The 18,953-nt window shown below is 41.3% G+C and overlaps 3 protein-coding genes across 3 annotated transcripts; 1 reads left to right on the forward strand and 2 right to left on the reverse strand.

Annotated features, from left to right (window-relative positions):
• Positions 1-303: 303 nt before the first annotated feature.
• LOC111855216 (coenzyme Q-binding protein COQ10 homolog A, mitochondrial-like) lies at positions 304-2,901 on the forward strand. Its single transcript, XM_023834023.2, has 6 exons — positions 304-456; positions 794-919; positions 1,322-1,468; positions 1,693-1,885; positions 2,009-2,110; positions 2,226-2,901. The coding sequence occupies exons 2-6, from the start codon at positions 804-806 to the stop codon at positions 2,391-2,393; spliced, it is 726 nt and encodes a 241-aa protein (XP_023689791.2). The 5' UTR covers positions 304-456; positions 794-803; the 3' UTR covers positions 2,394-2,901.
• Positions 2,902-6,983: 4,082 nt separating this feature from the next.
• LOC111855058 (citrate synthase, mitochondrial-like) lies at positions 6,984-15,188 on the reverse strand. The gene is made up of 11 exons (XM_023833680.2): positions 15,017-15,188; positions 13,460-13,507; positions 13,230-13,337; positions 12,778-12,843; positions 12,166-12,297; positions 11,837-12,025; positions 11,334-11,533; positions 10,513-10,642; positions 10,140-10,241; positions 9,202-9,411; positions 6,984-8,703 (listed from the first exon to the last, which is right to left on the reverse strand). The coding sequence occupies exons 1-11, from the start codon at positions 15,065-15,067 to the stop codon at positions 8,533-8,535; spliced, it is 1,407 nt and encodes a 468-aa protein (XP_023689448.1). The 5' UTR covers positions 15,068-15,188; the 3' UTR covers positions 6,984-8,532.
• An 865-nt stretch (positions 15,189-16,053) lies between these two features.
• On the reverse strand, positions 16,054-18,904 carry cnpy2 (canopy FGF signaling regulator 2). Its single transcript, XM_023832153.2, has 6 exons — positions 18,617-18,904; positions 18,103-18,214; positions 17,841-17,956; positions 17,037-17,234; positions 16,740-16,836; positions 16,054-16,584 (listed from the first exon to the last, which is right to left on the reverse strand). The coding sequence occupies exons 1-6, from the start codon at positions 18,617-18,619 to the stop codon at positions 16,541-16,543; spliced, it is 570 nt and encodes a 189-aa protein (XP_023687921.1). The 5' UTR covers positions 18,620-18,904; the 3' UTR covers positions 16,054-16,540.
• Between the last annotated feature and the right edge of the window lie 49 nt (positions 18,905-18,953).

An 18,953-nucleotide genomic window follows, 5' to 3' on the forward strand; every position in this document is an offset into this window, starting at 1 on the left:
ATATTTTTCACATAGGCCTATCATTTAATTTGAATGATTTCCAAACATTTTATATATCACTTTTAATGATTGCTTACTAATGATTTTCTTTTGTATTGTCAGTAATTACAAGATTTTGAACATCTCGTCTGATTATGGAACAATAATACACAAATATAATGCTTCAGGTGTGCAAAGGTTTATTTTGTGTCTTTTGAGATTTGATATCTATTTTAAGAGCCGCTAAGCACTTTGTAACCTTAACACCCTCTCGCGGAGGAGCGGCGTTTGCAGTGACGCATACTTCCGCTTTGCCAATCGCTGTTCGGACGTATCTTGGAAACGGCGTGACGTTTCGTGTGATGACAAGCGAAGGGGAAAGGCGATCAGCAGACACCGGTATGCGGCGCAAGGTCGGTAAAAAGGGGAGTTGAACCGAAGCTGGAGAAAACTCTTTTCAACTGAGCCAAATACAAGGTAACTGTATGAAAAGGCCGGACTGGAGCACATTTTTTTGTTAGCTAGCTAACCAGCTAACATTTACTTAGTTAAACTATGTGACTCGATAACCTTGTTTGGCTGAAGAGAAGGCGGGCATTTATGATTCAGCTGTTGGACTGATTACCGGCTTGATCGAAATCTCCTCCAATTTATCCATATGATATTTTTGTGAAACGAGCTTTTTTCATGTGGACTCGGCGAACAGGATTTAAACTTAGTAATTTGACGTTTGGATCTTAGGTTGCACATTTATGGTAGTATTGTGCAAACTATCAAGCTAATTTTTGACATTTTATTTGCCGGGTGGTGGAAGATATTGGACAATGGCCGTTTCGGCGAGCCGCCGGTTACCAGCGGCAGTGAGGACATTTGGCGAGGTCGCTGCCATGGGCTCGAGCCGACCCAGCGCGGTGTTGCCCAGACCTCGACATCCAATCAGGTGAGGCGGAAACCCTGACGTGAGAGGTCACGACGGGTAGTGGACCAATAGCGTGGAAGCATGATTCACTGCTGTTATTCCGAGTTCAACGAAATTGTGAATAAAATTTCCAAATGAACTGCATTTAAACAATGATGTGATCAGGAATTTTGTCAAGCTTTCTGTATACGGTCATATATGTAAATTTATTGAAGTATCTAAGGTATGTATGTGTGACTTGAATCTGTCTGATTTTTCTGTACGTGAAATTACTCCTGACAGCTGTAAATGATTTTCAGAACATTTTTTTAAAAATGTGGGAAAAAAAATCAGCATATAGGTATAATATATGAGAATTTGTATTAAACACTTGGGATAGAGGGGTGATGCTGCATGACTGACAACAATTTCCTTTTACATTAGATACCTGTCATCTTGCGGCATTTTAATGACAAGGACCCACAGATTGCTTTGCTGCTCAGATCTGGAAGCGACACCTTCTCCACACTGCAGGACTTTCCTCAGTCTACCAAATAAGAGAAAGGAATACTCAGAGCGTAGAATACTAGGGTAAGTGTGTGATCCTGGGCACAGTCTTCTAATCTGCCTGGCTCTGTTATATCAATGACAGCAGCATTAATTCCATGATAAATTTTACTTGAAGCAGAAACTATGACATAAAGCTCTTATTTGTTTCTGCTTATGTTTGCATTTCAAGTTGACAGTGGGGAAAAAGCCTCCACATCAAAGTACAGTATAGCGCAACAGCTTCCGTTCACTCTTGATGCATTCAGGTACTCGATGCAGGAGATGTACGATGTGGTGTCCAACGTGGACGACTACAAACTGTTTGTGCCATGGTGCAAGAAGTCCCAGACCATCATGAAGAGGACTGGGCATGCTAAGGCCCAGCTGGAGGTTGGCTTTCCTCCAGTTGTGGAAAGATACACATCCATGATCACCAACGTGCGACCTCACCTAGTCAAGGTAACAGCACTGCTTTCTTAAAGAACGTAATGTTTCCTGGATTTTATTTTTTCCAGATGAAAAAAAACTGCACATTGACTGAGCCAAAATGTGTTCCACCTGTGATGTGTGGGTTCTCTTTAGGCTGTTTGTACAGATGGGAAACTCTTCAACCATCTAGAAACGATATGGCGCTTCAGCCCTGGTATCCCTGGTTACCCCCGGACCTGCACAGTGGATTTTTCTGTGAGTAACTGTCTTTGACCTCCTCCACCATACTGCAAGGACTACCTGTCCGCCACCATTATTCTCCAGTCATGTTCCTGCCACTCATGCTCCTGTTTTTATCTGCTTCTCCCAGATCTCCTTCGAGTTTCGCTCCTTGCTGCACTCCCAGCTGGCCACAGTCTTCTTCGACGAAGTGGTGAAGCAGATGGTGGCGGCATTTGGGCGCCGCGCCTACAAGCTGTACGGCCCAGAGACCCGCATCCCACGGGAGCTTATGTTCCATGAGGTGCACCAGACGTGAGCCTGACTGTGGCTCCTGTATGTGCGTGTGTGTGCGCGTGTGTCCTTCTGCTCCTCTGGATTATCTCATCACAGTGAACGATATGCACATTATCCTGGAACGTTATATGGGACTGATAAAACACAGGCTCACCCGCTGGGCGTTTACCACCATTCCCTTTACACAGTTTCTATTCAGTTGGTGTCTCCATGGCAGCATTCTAAGGAACTCTTTTTTTTTTTTTTTTAATTGCATTGGCTGCCAATAGAATCCATCCATGCCTTGTTTAGAGCAACCTCTGCTTCTTAAGTTTGTCCTGCGAGGTCCATTCATTTAGATGGATATATGTGTTGGTTTTGAGTTCGGCCCTCTGTTTTGCCAATGAATTTTGATTTCACCAGTCCTGTCCAGTCCGTCACCTCCATCGTACGTGGCAGCTTTTTAAAAAAAAATTTAAAAAAAATTGTGATTTTATTTTTTCCATCCACATATTTCACCTGTATTTATTGGAATAGAAAGGAACAAACAATCCTGACTACTGTTTTTATTTATTTGTCTAGTGTTTGACTTAGGAAGTTGAGAGGGACTCTTGAATTCTAAGCTTGGTTTGGAGACCAGCCCCGAAGTTGCTCATATTATGTCCAGATGTCCCTAAATACAAGCACCTACTGAAAGAAATAGGAAATAAAAATTTTAGTACAGTAACCAACCCACCCTATTTATAGGCCTTTAGTTCCACTTGGCATGCAGCTAAGAAATTCCATGGTTAACTAGTGTCCTATAAAGCCCTTCAGCAAGGTTTCAACAGGAAGTTCTCCAGTGTTTGCTGTAATTTATGTGAGTGGGTGAAAACCCCAGCTGTAGGTCACCCTGGACATGAAATGATGGAGGTGAATTGGGATGCATTATTTCCCCCTCCCTTTACTCTAGCCAGTTTGAAGGCACATGATTTTTTAAATTCAGCAGTGAGTTTCAGTTTTGTCAGCCTATGGATAGACCTTCTTGCTTTCATAGTACTGTGGCACACTAGACACAGAGCAGGCACTTCCTGAGTAAAGCACTAAAACATTAAAGCCTCATGCAACAGTTAACAAAACAGGGGGAGAGTCCATCTTTTCATTTCACCAGTTTACATCCTGTTAGATGTATCAAACCAACTTTGTTTTGGAATTCAGCCTAGGGTCTTGGAAAATTCCCTACTATAGGAAAGGGATTAGGCTGCAGAGCAACAGCCAGTAGGGGTGATAACCAGTAAGGGAATGTAGAAATCAGGGTAATTTAATCATCACAATTGTTATATGGAAGATGTGCTTGTGTGAATGGGGAATCTTTCTTAACTCATCCAATATCCTGGAAATGTACTGTTATAAAGGAAGAGACTCTATATATGTATATTATATATGCAACAATGTCCATATAGGGTTATTAGTTACTGGTACACAATATTAAAAATACCAAGGAACATATGTTTTTAATATAGAAACAATGTAAAGTAATTTGAAATACATTTTAATATTGTAATGGAATAACCCTGAATATTACCACACTGTTATAAAGCTGCAATTATAAATTTAAATTGTAATTCCATATACAGTACAATGCAAAAATCTTAAGCGACTATAGAGGATGCCTAAGACAATTTCTCAGGGTGTTTATATTTGCTAAGAAAAAAACACTATTACTTACATCTTTTGCAAATTAACAGTTACAGGGCAAAAAGTATTCAAGAATTTCTTCTGTTCTCCAAATATTTACTTGTGTCTTGTTGGATGGCTAGATGAACATCACTTTGTTTCTCAAATCTCTCTTCAGAGGCACCTCAGCCATTCTGTATATATTCGTTAGATGTAATCACCAGTTCAAATAATTAACTTAATTAGTTAAATGCTCAGTGAAGTATTAATCGGCCAAACAAGGTGTTATAATGGTTTAGTCAAAAAAAAAAAAAATATATATATATATGTATGTATGTATATGTGTATTATTGGATTTATTGAGCAAGGGCAGCACAAAAGACAATGTTACATGTGAAAACAATGCAACCGTTGTTTTGTACGGAGGTTTTCTAGCCAAAGGCTAATTTGCAAACCTAGGACTTTTAAGAACAGACAATAACAGCAATTATCGAGTCACACACACGCACACACATTCATACTCACACACACACACACACACACACTTGGATGGTTGTAGCAAATAATGGGGTGACTTTAGGAGTGGTTTAGAAATGGTTAACACACTTTGACAAACATCAGTTTTACACTGATGATCATTTATGCCTAACTGTTTTGCACAATTCTGTATTTAATAAATTTATTTTATAAAAATTGGCAAGGTCGAGTAAACAGATATGATTACTTGGTGTGCTATGTTTGTTTATTCACACTAGGAATTTACAGCTTCTTTTTAACAGGGAATAAACTATGACCATAAGGAGACAGCATTTGGTAATGAGGGCCACACTGCAGCCCATAAGGAGACAGCATTTGGTAATGAGGGCCACACTGCAGCTGCAATGATTGCCTCGCAATGAAGGACAATGAGACCAGAACTGTGGTGTTCTAGATTTTTTCTGTCATAGATTGTCACTTAGAATGGAACATTAGCGGCACAGCTGTTTCATCCAACACTTTCTCTCCTGATTTTTATCTTTAATTTTGGTTATGGTGCTATATTTATGGAGTAGACTTCCTATTGTATTCAGTTTAAGAAAAATATTTTTGATTGTAGTCTCAGAGTTTTAAAGTCAAATGTGGGACAAACAAAATGTGCTGCTATATTCTGTAAATGTTACACAATGGTGTGCAGAACTGGTACGGATATTGCAGATTAATTTGTATCCCAGTGTAAAAGACCTGCGATGATTCTGGTTTATTTTGGTAAATAAAAATCACGTAAAAGTGACCGATCAAAAGGAAACCTACTGTCAGATGCCGTCTTGCGTGTCACCAACACACATCATAATCTTACTGTACTATTGAGGCAATATGTCAGAGATTGACATCCAGCATTTGCTAATACAGTCTTTAGATCAGATCCTGATGAGCACTTTGTACCAGATATACTGATGTACAATTTGGATTAACAGCCAGTTAATAGTCAACATGTCTTACTGTCATCATAATGGCATCTCTTCACTTTCCCCCAGTTGTTCTAGTTAAAACAACAAAGATATAGATGAATGAATATCAGATTTACAATTCTAACCAATATTTTTGAAAATTGTAATGTTTCATATACTCTGGCAATAGAGATAAACTAAATGATTAAATATTTTTTCTCTTTGTAAAGTATACATAAGGGTTAAAATATGAGCATCCCATAGATTTCTGGTTTTATAATCAAGCACAAATCCATGCAATAACTAGGAGAATTTTACTGACAAAATTAGGTCATTACTGCAACTGTGGAACAAAGATAACTGTCAGCTGTGAATAAGTGTCAATCACAAAGGTGGCACTTTGTAGGGGTCATTACACTCTGACTGTTATGAAGAGGGCAGTGCTCAGCAAGTTTAGAAACAAGTGTCCACTCTCCACCTAATAGCCAATAATACTCAAGGATATTTTTACATTTGTCTTGACACCTCTGCAACCACTAACAGCTCGTGTACAGCAACCATTCTGAGAGAACATCTACGAAACCTAATCCATTTGTTACAAAGATCCTTCTAAATATCTTATAATGAACCATGGCATCGAGGGTAGACACACAGTAAGGTTTACCAGTTCTGGTGCTACAGAGCGAGAAATCAACAGAAGGTTTCCCTGCTCAAATACAATTGGCTAATTATCAAGTTTAGTAATTATCAGGTTTAGTGTCTGAGCAGGGAAATCTGAAAATGGTGTTGCAAACTGGCTCTCCAGAACTGGAATTGGGGAACCATGTCTTATATCACTGAATTTTTTTTTAGATTGCAGATATCGGTCTAAAAATCAGGTGCATGATGGGTCTCCATAGTCATTGCCAGGTTGTTACACTGGTGAGTTTTTCGTGCCCATCGCATCTGCAAAAACAACACTCCTCCTTTATTTGCCAAACTACATTGTTTTTTTTTGAATCAGTGCAATTTGACAGGGTTTCAGAGATAACCAGAACATTTACACTGTTCACTTGGGAAGCTTGAAGAGTCACAAATAGGATGTAGCCTTTTAAAGGGCAAAACCAGCAGCAGAAATCTGAGTACAGCAGGGGCATGTGGAACAGCTATTAATAAGAGCTCAGGGATAGAAGGAACCCCGAAATAGACAAGATGAACATTCAACAGCACTCGCTCACTCACACACGACGAGCACTATAACCAGTTCAAAAGGACAGACTGAAAATAAGTGTATAGGACGTCCCATTTCTATTTTCACTTCCTTTTGCTACAGACCTTGGTATCTAAACACCTCTCTGTGACAAAATGGCAAATGGAGTTCAGGTCGGGCACAATGAGTAACTGTTCTTTGTATATGAGTTCACAGAAGACGTGGATACAAAGTTCCTCTTGCAGCAGAGATGTAAATTGTGGCCATAATTACACTGAGGAACCAGCTTGAGTTAAGCTGGTAGTCAAGTTTTAGGCTGTGAATTGAAGAAGAAAAGAAAAAAAAACACACAAAAGGCAAATGATAATAAAAAAACATTTATTTGTATTTCCAGGTTTTTTTTTTCCATTTCCACCCCAATTCCATGTCCAACACTCTTCCTCTGTTTTTTTTTTGTAACATCAAAGTTAGTCAAGCTAGACTTTCAGTCCTACTCTTTACCAAACTACTTCCATTACGTTCCAATACAGAATACCCTGCAGGTTTGTTCTTTACACAGGGTAGAACATAGACAGACAGTGGACAACATAAGACACACAGCAACATAAAATAATCCACAGAATAGTAGCACCCAATGCACCTTAGCCTGTTGTGGCAACATCAGGCAGACCTTCAATGAGATCATAGTAAAGCTTAGTCTATGCAAGAAAGAATGGAGTGTATTAGGTGCTTCTTCTGAAACCAAAAGGACCTTTAAGCTGAGAGTGGTGAGACCGGGGAGAGACAGCCGCACTGCCAGGGAGTGTTATGTACATTAAAGCTGAACATGCTGTCATCTCCCAGTCACTTTCATAAATACTGCAGCAAAGTCAGAATCACTCACTATTTTTATTCCCATTTTCGAAACCCCGATCCTTAGACTGTTTAAACTGCAAAAGACAATCTGACCATATAAAAATAAAACCCCGCTCTTTCTATAAAATGTCTCTGAACAACTGCATAAGACATTACACTAAGTGGAGTATCACTTAAATAAATATAAGTATTAAACCCAAGTTTGAATCCTGTATACTTTCACCTGTAACATACCTGTAAGCCATTTACAAAACGAGAAAAAATACCAATTGTGATTGTAGATTTATGTATTACTTTGATAAAGCTTCATTATTTTGTCAACAAAATTTGTCAAAAGTAATTTCCCATGGGCTTTGAGTTACATTTAGGATCTTCAGCCATGCCTTCACCACCACCTCCTTAAAAAATAAGATATAAAAAAGGACTGTAACTAAGATCTAAATATGAGCTTTAAACCAAATATTCTCTTCCATGAATAAAACGGATACAATTCTGTTATCGGTTATCCAGAAAAACCGCATCTTAACAATGGGTAGTTTTGTGATAAGTGCAACTCAAATGCAGCATGACAATTGAGTACAGACAGTTCTAGCCATTTAAAACAGGCAAAAAAATAAAATAAAAGTCAGGGACCGAACACGAATGCAACATGGCCTTCAGTCGACATATAACATTTCAGCTGGCCTTCAAGAAATGTTTCCCAAGTCAGCTGGACTCCAAGATCGCGTCAGTTTCCCCGCATCATGTCAGTCCCACCAATCAAAGCATGCAGAAGTTCTGGATGGAAAGCCGGCGGTGACCTCAGCTTATGAAAGAGACACCGTGAGAGCTACACAATCTGACCGTGCTCTATGGGGGTAAAAAGGAGGAGGAAAAATAAATAAAATAAATAAAATCGCTGATATAGTAAGTGTAGAATTATCCTGAAATGTGGACGGACACACACACACACACACACACACACACACACACACACAGGTTCTCTTTTTAAAGCACCCTGCCTCTCCTCTTAAGTACAAGTATGTTCTTTCCTTTCCTTTCCTTTCCTGACAGCTCTAACCAGACGTGGCCCCCACCACCGCCATCAGCCCATCGGTGCTCATGGACTTGGGGCGCTCCAGCGGGAAGCCCAGTGCTCTGCTCCACACCAGCTGGGCGAGGACGCCCAGGGCCCGGGACACGCCGAACAGCACGGTGTAGTAGTTCATCTCTGTCATGCCATAGTACTGCGAAGAAGGGAGGAGAGGGAATGAGAGACAGCTAAAGATCCACTGGTCCATTGTGAAGAAACATCCCTGCATCCTGTACCCTTAGAGCAGGGGTGTCAAACTCCAGTCCTGGGGGGCCGGAGCCCTGCACAGTTTTTGGTTTCCCCTCATTTAACACACCTGATTCAACTCCTTGTGCTAATTATCACACAGCTCTTGAGCTGAATCATTTGTGGTGGAACAGGGAAAGAACTAAGCTACACAGGGCTCTGGCCCCCCAGGACTGGAGTTTGATTTATGGTGAAGTGTGTCTTCCTCATCTGGGAACACCCTCTAAGGTCAAACCAACCCAATAAGGACAGGGGGTGTTCCCAGATGGGGAAGACACTCTTCACCATAAATCAAAGTCTACCAAACCATGCTGGATAAGAAACTGATTAATACTATTCTGATATCTGGCAAATTAAAAATTGTCGATAAAATCATTTTCATAAAGGGTTCAGATCCCAAAAGTACCTGTAGCAGGACTCCGCTATGGGCGTCCACATTGGGCCAGGGGTTCTTGGCCTTGCCCTGCTCCAGCAGCACGTTGGGCACGATCTTGTATAGCTGGGCCACCAGCTTGAACATGGGGTCGTTCGGCAGGTGCTTCAGGGCGAACTCACGCTGACAGGTGTACCGGGGGTCCGTCTTCCTCAGGACCGCGTGCCCATAACCTGGGACCACCTGGGTAAATGAGGAAAACCAGACATATTGGTGGATTATGGGAGCTCAAAGAATTTTCATCATCGCTGTTGGCGGGCAGCTTGTTCTTAGGAAGGCTGCACTACATTCAGATCACGGTAACCAAAGCAATGCTGTCAGTATTGTTACTAAAAAGTAGACATTTCTGTCAATGAATACAGTGGGACCTCGGTTGTCGAACACAATGTTTTCCAGAATTGAGTTCGAACACTGATCAGTTCGAGAACTGAACATATTTTTCCCATAAATAATGGGAATCCAAATAATCCATTCCCAGACCTAAAAATTACACATAACATTAATTTAACTCAAAGTAAACAGGCCTATTTTGCAGAAACCATATCTAAAACATCTAAACACAATTAATACAATACAGTATAGCAAAAACACAATACATACAATGAAAAACTTTTTGTACTTTACCTAAACTTGGAGGCTTCTTGGCGAAAATCTTAAACTGAAGCGTCTCCCCTTTGTACATGCGGAGAAACGCGGATCCGCGACTCAATTACACCCATACAGGTTCTTTCAGGTTGGCGTCTCGGTTCGACTATAGAGCATCATTACGAACACTGAGCAGATACCGGCTCGGAGCCGTTCGACAACCGAGGTACCACTGTACTTAGTAATTAGTGATTCAGAACCCGTCCTCGGATGCCCAGGGCACAAGGCAGGGACACCCATCCAGAGAGCACATAAATTATCCTCACCCTCCCAGACTTTAGTGTGTTCCAGATGTAGTCCCTCAGCTTCTCATCGGACACCTCCCCTCCCAACTCCTTCTGCAGGGCCGTCAGCCACACCAGCACCTCCTGCAGAGACAACCTTACATTAGGCAGCGTCCACCTTCCCAGGCAACGGGAGCTTCTTTACATTTACTTCCATTTATTTAGCAGATGGTTTAATCCAATGTAACATACAATTCAGCAGCAGGGTCAGTCAGTTCCTGGGAGCAGTTGGGGTTAAGGGCCTTGCTCAAGGGCCCAATGGTGACATCGCTCTGCCAGCCATGAGATCATGAGCACAGAGTCCTAACCCACAGAGCCGAACGCCGCCCTTTAAATGTTTTTCAGATGCACCAACCTGATTGGCCAGTCCATGCAGAGGCCCAGCCAATCCATTCATGGCTGCACTGAAGGAGAGGTAGGGGTCAGACAAAGCACTGCCCACGAGATGAGATGTATGGGCACTGACGTTGCCACCTTCATGGTCACTGTAGAGGGACAGAAATATTTGTATTCACACCTCACCTCTATGTGGCACTACACATGGAAATCTTTCATTTCCTTCCCATTTCTACGTTATACAGAAAAGCAGTACAAACAATTCCTGCAGTCAATGTTTCGCACTACTACTCACTTTAGAATAATTTCAATTTTGCCATGAGCCACTGTAGGCTGGAGTGGTGGCTCCTAGGCTGGGGGGGGGGGGGGTGGTGGTGGTGATTATACTCCATTGGGCCCTTGAGCAAGGTCCTTAACCTGCAATTGCTTGGCCCTGGGCATGATGTTAATCTACATCCAGCCCTGCAACTTATAGGGAAAAACTTGGGGGCTGGTGACAGGCCTGGCACTCCAGCCACCGGAAAACAACTCACACTGGTCCGTTTTGGAGTAGTGTGCTGAGGTGGTTTGTTATGTGGTGGGTGTGGCAATGTGCTATAATCAGTGCTCTTTTCCTCTCTCATTAGCACTGATACTAGAGCACAGAAAGAGTGCCAAGCAGAACAATATTCCCTCCCGCAGCAAATTCGAGTTACTGATAGTTATTTATTGGCTTGGTATTTTTAGATGTGCTTATACAGTGTGACAAATTAGCATGACAACACAATCCAATTCAAGTGTGGCCTGTCAAATGAGGTCAGCCAAGTGATAGACAAGTGTCCCGTTTCCACAACTCCCCACCTGTGAATGGTAAGGTACAACCGCATCAGCTCCGTGAACTGGGGGTCGCTGTAGCCCAGCATGTTGGTGAAGTTGTGGGACCAGTCCAGATTGGGGTTGATGGCGCCAATGCCGCTGCCCTCGCGGTAGAGATTGCGGTAGATCTTTGCTGCGACGCACGGCAGCTTGGCGATCAGGTCCATGGAGTCCTCGTAAATAAACTGACGGGGGCCCAGAAGAAATGGCCCACCAACAGAAGGAATAAATACGATTTTCAAATCAGGATCTGACAAATCACGCAGGCCATGTCAAGAGTCTGGTTTCCTCCAACACTCTAAAGATACGGTGTCTCTAAATTGCATCTATATTGCATGACTGTGTGTGTGTGTGTCCTGTAATGGACAAGAATCCCATCCAGGGAACTGCCTAACCATTTGCTGCTACCCTCCACCCCCCACGACTCTGACCAGGATGAGGGTTAGGAAGATGGATGGATGGAATAGCAAGAGCGAGAGGGGCTTTACCTCCCAGTATTTGGTCTTGCTGACACCCTCTGAGTAGGCACGGGCGAAGGTGCTCTCACTGTTCAGAGCAGTGATGGCGGCGCTAAACTGGGACATCGGGTGCAGGTTGGTGGGGAAGTTGTCCAGCATGGTGGCCACGTGGGATGGAAGCGCTGCTCTCTTAGCCCACTCCGTCGACAGCCAGCTCACCTGAACGTAGAGAAATTTGAAATTCATGCAGCTGATCAGCAATGCCTATGAAGAGACTGGCTTCCACTTTAAAAACAAGTCTTCTATGTTTGGGTAACATCAAATCAGACCGTCAAACTTGAACACTTCTCCTCAATCACCTGTTCTTCTGTAGGCACTTGGCCAGTGATCAACAGCCAAAACAGGCCCTCAGGTAGTGGTTCGTGACCTCCGGAAGCTTTGGGCAGTAGCTTTTGGCACTCTGGGATGCTGTAGCCACGGAAACGGATTCCCTGAAAATATTTAATAACATTCAACTGCGCAGAGTATAGTACTGATGTAGCTCTCAGTCCAAAATTGCTAATATTCAACTCATTTCTGTCATCTCTTACTTGTATGTTAACCACGGCTTTATAGACGACTAAAGCTTCTCTGCTTAAATATGAAGGCCCATTGTGGGTAGGTCTACCTCTTTACCATGACTCATCTTAAACTGAAGCGTCTCCCCTTTGTACATGCGGAGAAACGCGGATCCGCGACTCAATTACACCCATACAGGTTCTTTCAGGTTGGCGTCTCGGTTCGACTATAGAGCATCATTACGAACACTGAGCAGATACCGGCTCGGAGCCGTTCGACAACCGAGGTACCACTGTACTTAGTAATTAGTGATTCAGAACCCGTCCTCGGATGCCCTGGGCACAAGGCAGGGACACCCATCCAGAGAGCACATAAATTATCCTCACCCTCCCAGACTTTAGTTTTCGCCTCACCTCATCAGGATCCAGGACAGATGTCTCATACACCAGGCCCTTCATGCCTCTCATCCCTCCGTAGACCTGTAGGGAAATCCGACCAGAATGGACCTTGAGCATTTACACTGCACCCTGTAGCCAACCAACAAGGGGAACCACACAGAGGCTCTGAGGCCGACCTGGACCACAACACAGAATAATCATTTAAAGAGCTGAATATAACTGATATTACACCATGCTCCGATAAGTTATTCATAGTGAATGTTGCATTTTAAACAGTTAACACTATTAGCAGAGATAAACAGACAATGTTATTGTAACATAAAAGAAACATTAAAAAATGGTTATTTAGCACTGACAAAATAAAAATTTAACTGAGACACTCATTATAAAAATGGACACTAACATAGCGCGAAATGCCAGTATAAGGTGGAATACTGTCACACTGGCATAATTAAAGTCCTCCTTACCATGTCCACAGTGATCTGGCCAATATTGGTTTTTCCATATTGCTGCTTGAAATTCTTGACCCGGCTCTGTTCTTTGGGGATGAGATCGGCCAGGATGTCCTTTAGGTTCTACAAGCACAAATGAATGAGCAAGTGAGTACTCACAGCAGGGTCGCCCATCCTCACAACACTGCATGGTGACTTCATAGTTCAGTCCAGAAAGAGGCTGCAATGGGCATTTAGACACTTACTGTGGATGATGTGAGGTTTCTAGAAGCTACAGAGACACAAGCAGCATTCTGCAAGAGACAAAAATTACAAATAATGTTTTAAATATGGCAGTGTTTCATAACCCTTAAAGCAGGGGTGTCAAACTCCAGTCCTGGGATGGCGGAGCCCTGTGTAGCTTAGCAAGACAGACCAACACCCTCTGGGCATGCTTACATATAAAAACAGTCATGTTTCATTTTTTTTAAGCATCAAGCATGTCCAGTATTTTAGGTGTTCACCTTCCAACTTGTTTCATTGAACACCAAACGCAAAATAGCCCTGTTTTCTAAAATTAAAGTACAAGTATGACCACCTTATTTCTACATGATGTGGTTTACGTAGGTGACTCTGGCAGGTGCCCAAAAACAGCATTAATTATTACATCAACTGGTCCTTCCTTTAATACTGAAGGGTTCATCCCACTTTCCTAGGCTAAAATTGGTAGAAATTCAGTCAAGGTCAGCACAATTCCAGACAAAAAAAAAAAAAACCTTGAATGCGTTTCATCAGATGTCACAGTTACTGCAAAATCCTTCAGAAATTCGACACCCCTTGACAAAAGATGACCATTCAGTAACTAGCGGACAGACTTCAAATCGCAGAGGGAGCGTTAGCTTACAGGTGCAAACAAAGACCTGACTGTTAACCTTCACAAAGCAGAAGGCTCTAAGAAACCTTTGTAAGCAAGTAACCAGGGAGAATCTGACCAACAGCTAAAATACTGTAATGCTTCTGTGACACTATGGCACATGGGAGTTCCCCCTGCACTGACTAGGACATACACTGTAAATGAAGAATTGATCTAATGATTTCATTAATCATTTGCGGCAAATGCATTGTTCTCTGGACCACGTTCAAGTTATAAACCCTAAGTTTCTCCTAAAAACCGAACCAGCCACCGTCACATATAACCCCTCCTCGGCCACAATGAAATTGGGCATCTTCTAGCCATTCAACCAACCTATCCAGTATGTAAACTTGACTGGTAGACAGTTACTGTCAGACTAATTTGATCCAATGATAAGTCATCAGATACCTAGTTTAACACCAATCATATCAGTTACGGCCGCACTAAACGATTTACTAAACGGTCTGACGTGTTCAATCAAATACCAGTCCGCTTTGCACTCCGGTGAAATCGGCAAGGAAGGTCCCGATCTCCCGGTTTAACAAGCCTTAAACAAGTCTTTGATCATGTTGCCGGTGCTGTTTTAAAGTCCTAGCAGCCAGGCTGGACGTAGGGAGGCGGACCCCCCAACCAGGGCATTAAGTTACAGCATAAAATTGTACAACTGGCCAACTGGGTAAAATATTAACCAGTACAGAAAACCTCAACCATTTACGCTTAGGCTTTTAAAGTTTGTATTTAGAAGTATGTTTAAACTGTTGTGAAGCTCATAGTTGTGGGCTTGCAGCCAAGAAATTCCGTTATAGCCGAAACAGGCCCCGCTAGCTTGGTTAGCGAGCCAGCCGGCACAGACTTAACCACTGAACCCCCCCACGCAGGAGCCTCATTGCATTACGCGTCTCTTTCTTACCTTTGACTTGAGAAGCCTAGGTGCTACCCTGCCGACAATCAGGAGCGACATGATGAACCTGTAGGCAAATGTCTCCTGCAGCTGGCCGTTCCCGCCTGTCAGTGCGCCGCGGAGCTCAGTGAAGGTGCCCCTCCGCAGTAATGCTACCGGGAAAGGATTCAGGCCCGCACGTACGCTGGATTTGGATTGGATAATGACCCTCTCGACGACGGCGGGCTAATTATGTGATTGGTCAGTAGGACCCCAGTTGATGAAAATGATTGGTCGACGTACCCGGCAATTTTGTGCAAGCTGAACGTTCTAGTCTAGTGGATGTCTGCATTACTGATGACAAATTTTAAATACCATGTTTGGCAAAGCCTCATAAATCAAATCTCTAAAAGGAATGACCATACATTATTTTATACTAGGAAATGTTTGTTTGAGCACAGGTAGGTAGTCATTGACTGTCCGTTGAAATTCACAAAGGCTTCATTAAAAGCTAGGTTATTGTTCCGAGGACTGACTGACCCAAAATTTTTAATCACTTTTCTGCTTTATTTTTACCGATTTAGTGCCTTTAAAGCAGCATTTGTACGGAAGAGGATTAGGGCCACCATGAAAATATTATTTGAATTCTTACCTTTTTCTCAGAATTCTGACTTTAATCTCTTTTTATATTTTCATGGTGGCCCTAATCCTGGCCACTGACTGTGGTTATGACTTCTTTTTGCTCTTTCCATTTTTACTTCATTAGATCTACTTGTAAGGCATTGTACAATTTCTGGACTTTCTTTTAAGTCTTGTTAAATGTTTTGAATGAACAGAAAACAATAGACTTGTAGATGAGAAGTGACTATATTAACTACTGTGATAGGCTAAGAAAAGGAAGCTAATTCACTTTGACTTCCTGATTTAATAAAATTAGCTTATTGGCTGCTGAATGTTTTAAATGCAACAAGTATGAAAACAATGTACATATTTCATTTCCCCCATACACAAGCTATTGTGGCTGCATAAATATTCCAATCTGATTAAAAAAGAAACCCAGAGTCTGGTTGTTGTTGTACAAATATATTTCCATCAAATGTATAAAGTTTTACGGACAAAAAAAATGGGTAGAAGTAAACCAGTTCCTCAATCGAAACCAAGTGTCAAAGAACCATTAATCCTAAAAAGAAAAAATGAATGCCTCTTCTCAATGCCTCTTCAATGATTGTAAAATTTGAAATGTATGCAACAATTTCAGAATGATCTTGGAAGTGTTTTAGAAGGTGTTTAAGAAATTTTGCAGTTTAAAACTGACCTTCTACACCTTTTTCACTTTGATTTCTATTCTGACCTTTGTGTTAGAATGTGCATCCTACTGAGAATGGCAAATAATATGAAACAGGGAAACGGAATGTATGCAGCAACTAAATTAATGGATATTTTTTAAGTTCTAAGAGGTAACTTGCTGAAGATGTGTAATATTTTGTGCCCCCCGCATATGAGGGGGTGCTGCTCATTGCAAGGTTTGGGAAATGGGTGTTCTTCACTGCTGAGTTAAAGCTCATCATGGGACATAGTGAGGGCGTGGTCACAAAGATCTGGAAATAGAAAGAAAATAAAGATGGGAAGGTAAGACAAATGCAATTTGGTGGCCAAAGACAATTTGATTATTTATAGCTTTACACACACTAGATAAACCCAACCGTATAGCAGGATGTAGGATTTTTAGTGTTGTAAGTCAGTGGAAACTTACCAGTCCGTTTACTACAGAGTTTGTCTTTGACATTGTCAGTCTCATGTGAAAAGAATTCGATAATTTCATCCTCGTGGTGTTCTACAATTGTTTCACACTAGAAGAAACAAAATTGAGCCAAAATAATCAATTTTAAATACATTAACATTATACAGAGTGGGTAAGACCTTCTGGAAAATATTACCATTGATGTTTCATGTACATTTAATAGCACCTTGGGAGAGCAACAATGAGCAATGCATCATGCCAATCTAATTTCTAAAAATTCAGGAAGTACTGTGAAGGCTGGGAGCTTACGGCATATTTAAGGCTTGAGGTAACTCGTGAGTCAAAGCTGGTTTCAGAGAGGTCCATCGTTTTGCCATCCCTTGAATTCGCCCTTGTGTAAGTCTTCCGGTTAGTTGAGGTGTCAATACGTTCCCCGTAGTCCTTCATCTTGTCACACACCTCCTCAAGAAGTTCAAGGAGGTGACCTTCAGATCGGGCAAAGGGAACCTAAGAATGACCAAACATGCATGTTAGGTTGACCAGATTCAAGGTAAATTCCTACAGATAATATGTACAAAGAAGATATCAGCAACTAAAAACCACTGGAAACCCTAACATGCTAAGGCTTTTTTGAAGGAAGTCAGAGAGAGAAGGAAGCTGCCTTGACTAACAGAATTTAGACCAGTTTACCTCTGCCAATCTACTTGCAGTATAAAATATGAAATAGAATATAAAATTTTGCAGGTCAATGCATGTCATCAGCTAACTCAAATACTGCATTCTTCAAAACAACAAGCTTAAGAGCAGTTTTGAGGAACGTTTCATCATTCAACAACACAATGTTTATAGGGTTATCTTAAAAAATTAAAAGAGACCAGGAGACATAAAATGACGTGATCAATATCAAAAAGCAATAAAACTGACATCAAAGTTTTGTCTGGATAACTACAAAAACAGTAGGCTGGAGTCTGTATGGGAGACGGATGGAAGATAAGATAATAAGATGAACTTTTTTTTTTTATCCCAGGGGCATATTGTCTAAGGCAGGACACCAGAGATCCATTAAAATATTCAATATACAGCCAAGCTTTTTTGAGACCTTAATCTTCTTACCTCTTTGATAGACTGGCTGCCATCAGGATTGATCCTGAAGGACCCAGTCTGGATCTTTTTTTTTGGGTCGACCTGTGAGATTGCCCATTCCAACTCATCCACCAAGGCCCTGCATGCTACACACAGGGTGAAGAACACCATTAAAACATTACTACAGAGAGGTAAATGCAATATTCTTAAAAAATAAATCAGCAGGCACACTCAAATGTATTTATGTAAAACAGAAGTGATTAAATAAAAAATATGTAAACCAATACATTACCTCCACATCTCACATCTTGTCCTTGTCTGGCACTTTGGCCAGCATGCAGAAAAAAACAAAGGAACAAACAGAAAGACACTACGCGCAAATAGGTGCTCATTTTCGCCTGCCACTAGAAAAAAAAAACAATTTGCATAATCATTATTTCTCAATGTTCCAAATAACAGACAAAAGCAGAACAAAGGGGAAAAAAAATCTTGCAGACGTCTGTATTATTTTCAGTTTATCTTTTCAATTAATTGCGATTCGAGTAAATAATTTATAACAAATGCAAATATCACCATGTTAGATAAATATCAATATTTCTCCACATGAAACCGAAATCATGTAAAGATAAGACACAGATGATGAATAGAGCTCGTATAGTATAACAATTAACATTACTGAATGAGGTTAAATACTAACAGAAAGACCTGTAATCTATTGGAAATGGAACAAACAACGATCCAGTTTTTTTATGATGTTCAAATATAAAGTATTTTAAGAAATAATATTTTAGTGTGAAAATATTTACCATTTCAGGTAACGTCCACCACCTTTACGATAAAAGATTCATTCCACACTCTTCCATTGCATTCTTCAGATCGATGACGTAGCCAAGTAGGCGCTTCCAAAATACGTCATCGCCCCTGCCGGTCGTTTCCTATTCCGTCGCATATTTAATATGTTAACATCTTGACAGTAAATTGATAATAGTGTGTTTTAATTTCATCAATTTTAGTTTCATCATCTATCCATCCATATGTCAATTCATCCATCCGTACTCTAACCACTCGCTGAGAGGCCTGTCATATGATTCATACAAACACATTAATTCATGTTTTCAGATTCAGTGTAGTTCTTTGGATTTT

Source organism: Paramormyrops kingsleyae, chromosome 8 (genome assembly GCF_048594095.1).
Source record: "Paramormyrops kingsleyae isolate MSU_618 chromosome 8, PKINGS_0.4, whole genome shotgun sequence".
Classification (NCBI taxonomy): Eukaryota; Metazoa; Chordata; class Actinopteri; order Osteoglossiformes; family Mormyridae; genus Paramormyrops; species Paramormyrops kingsleyae.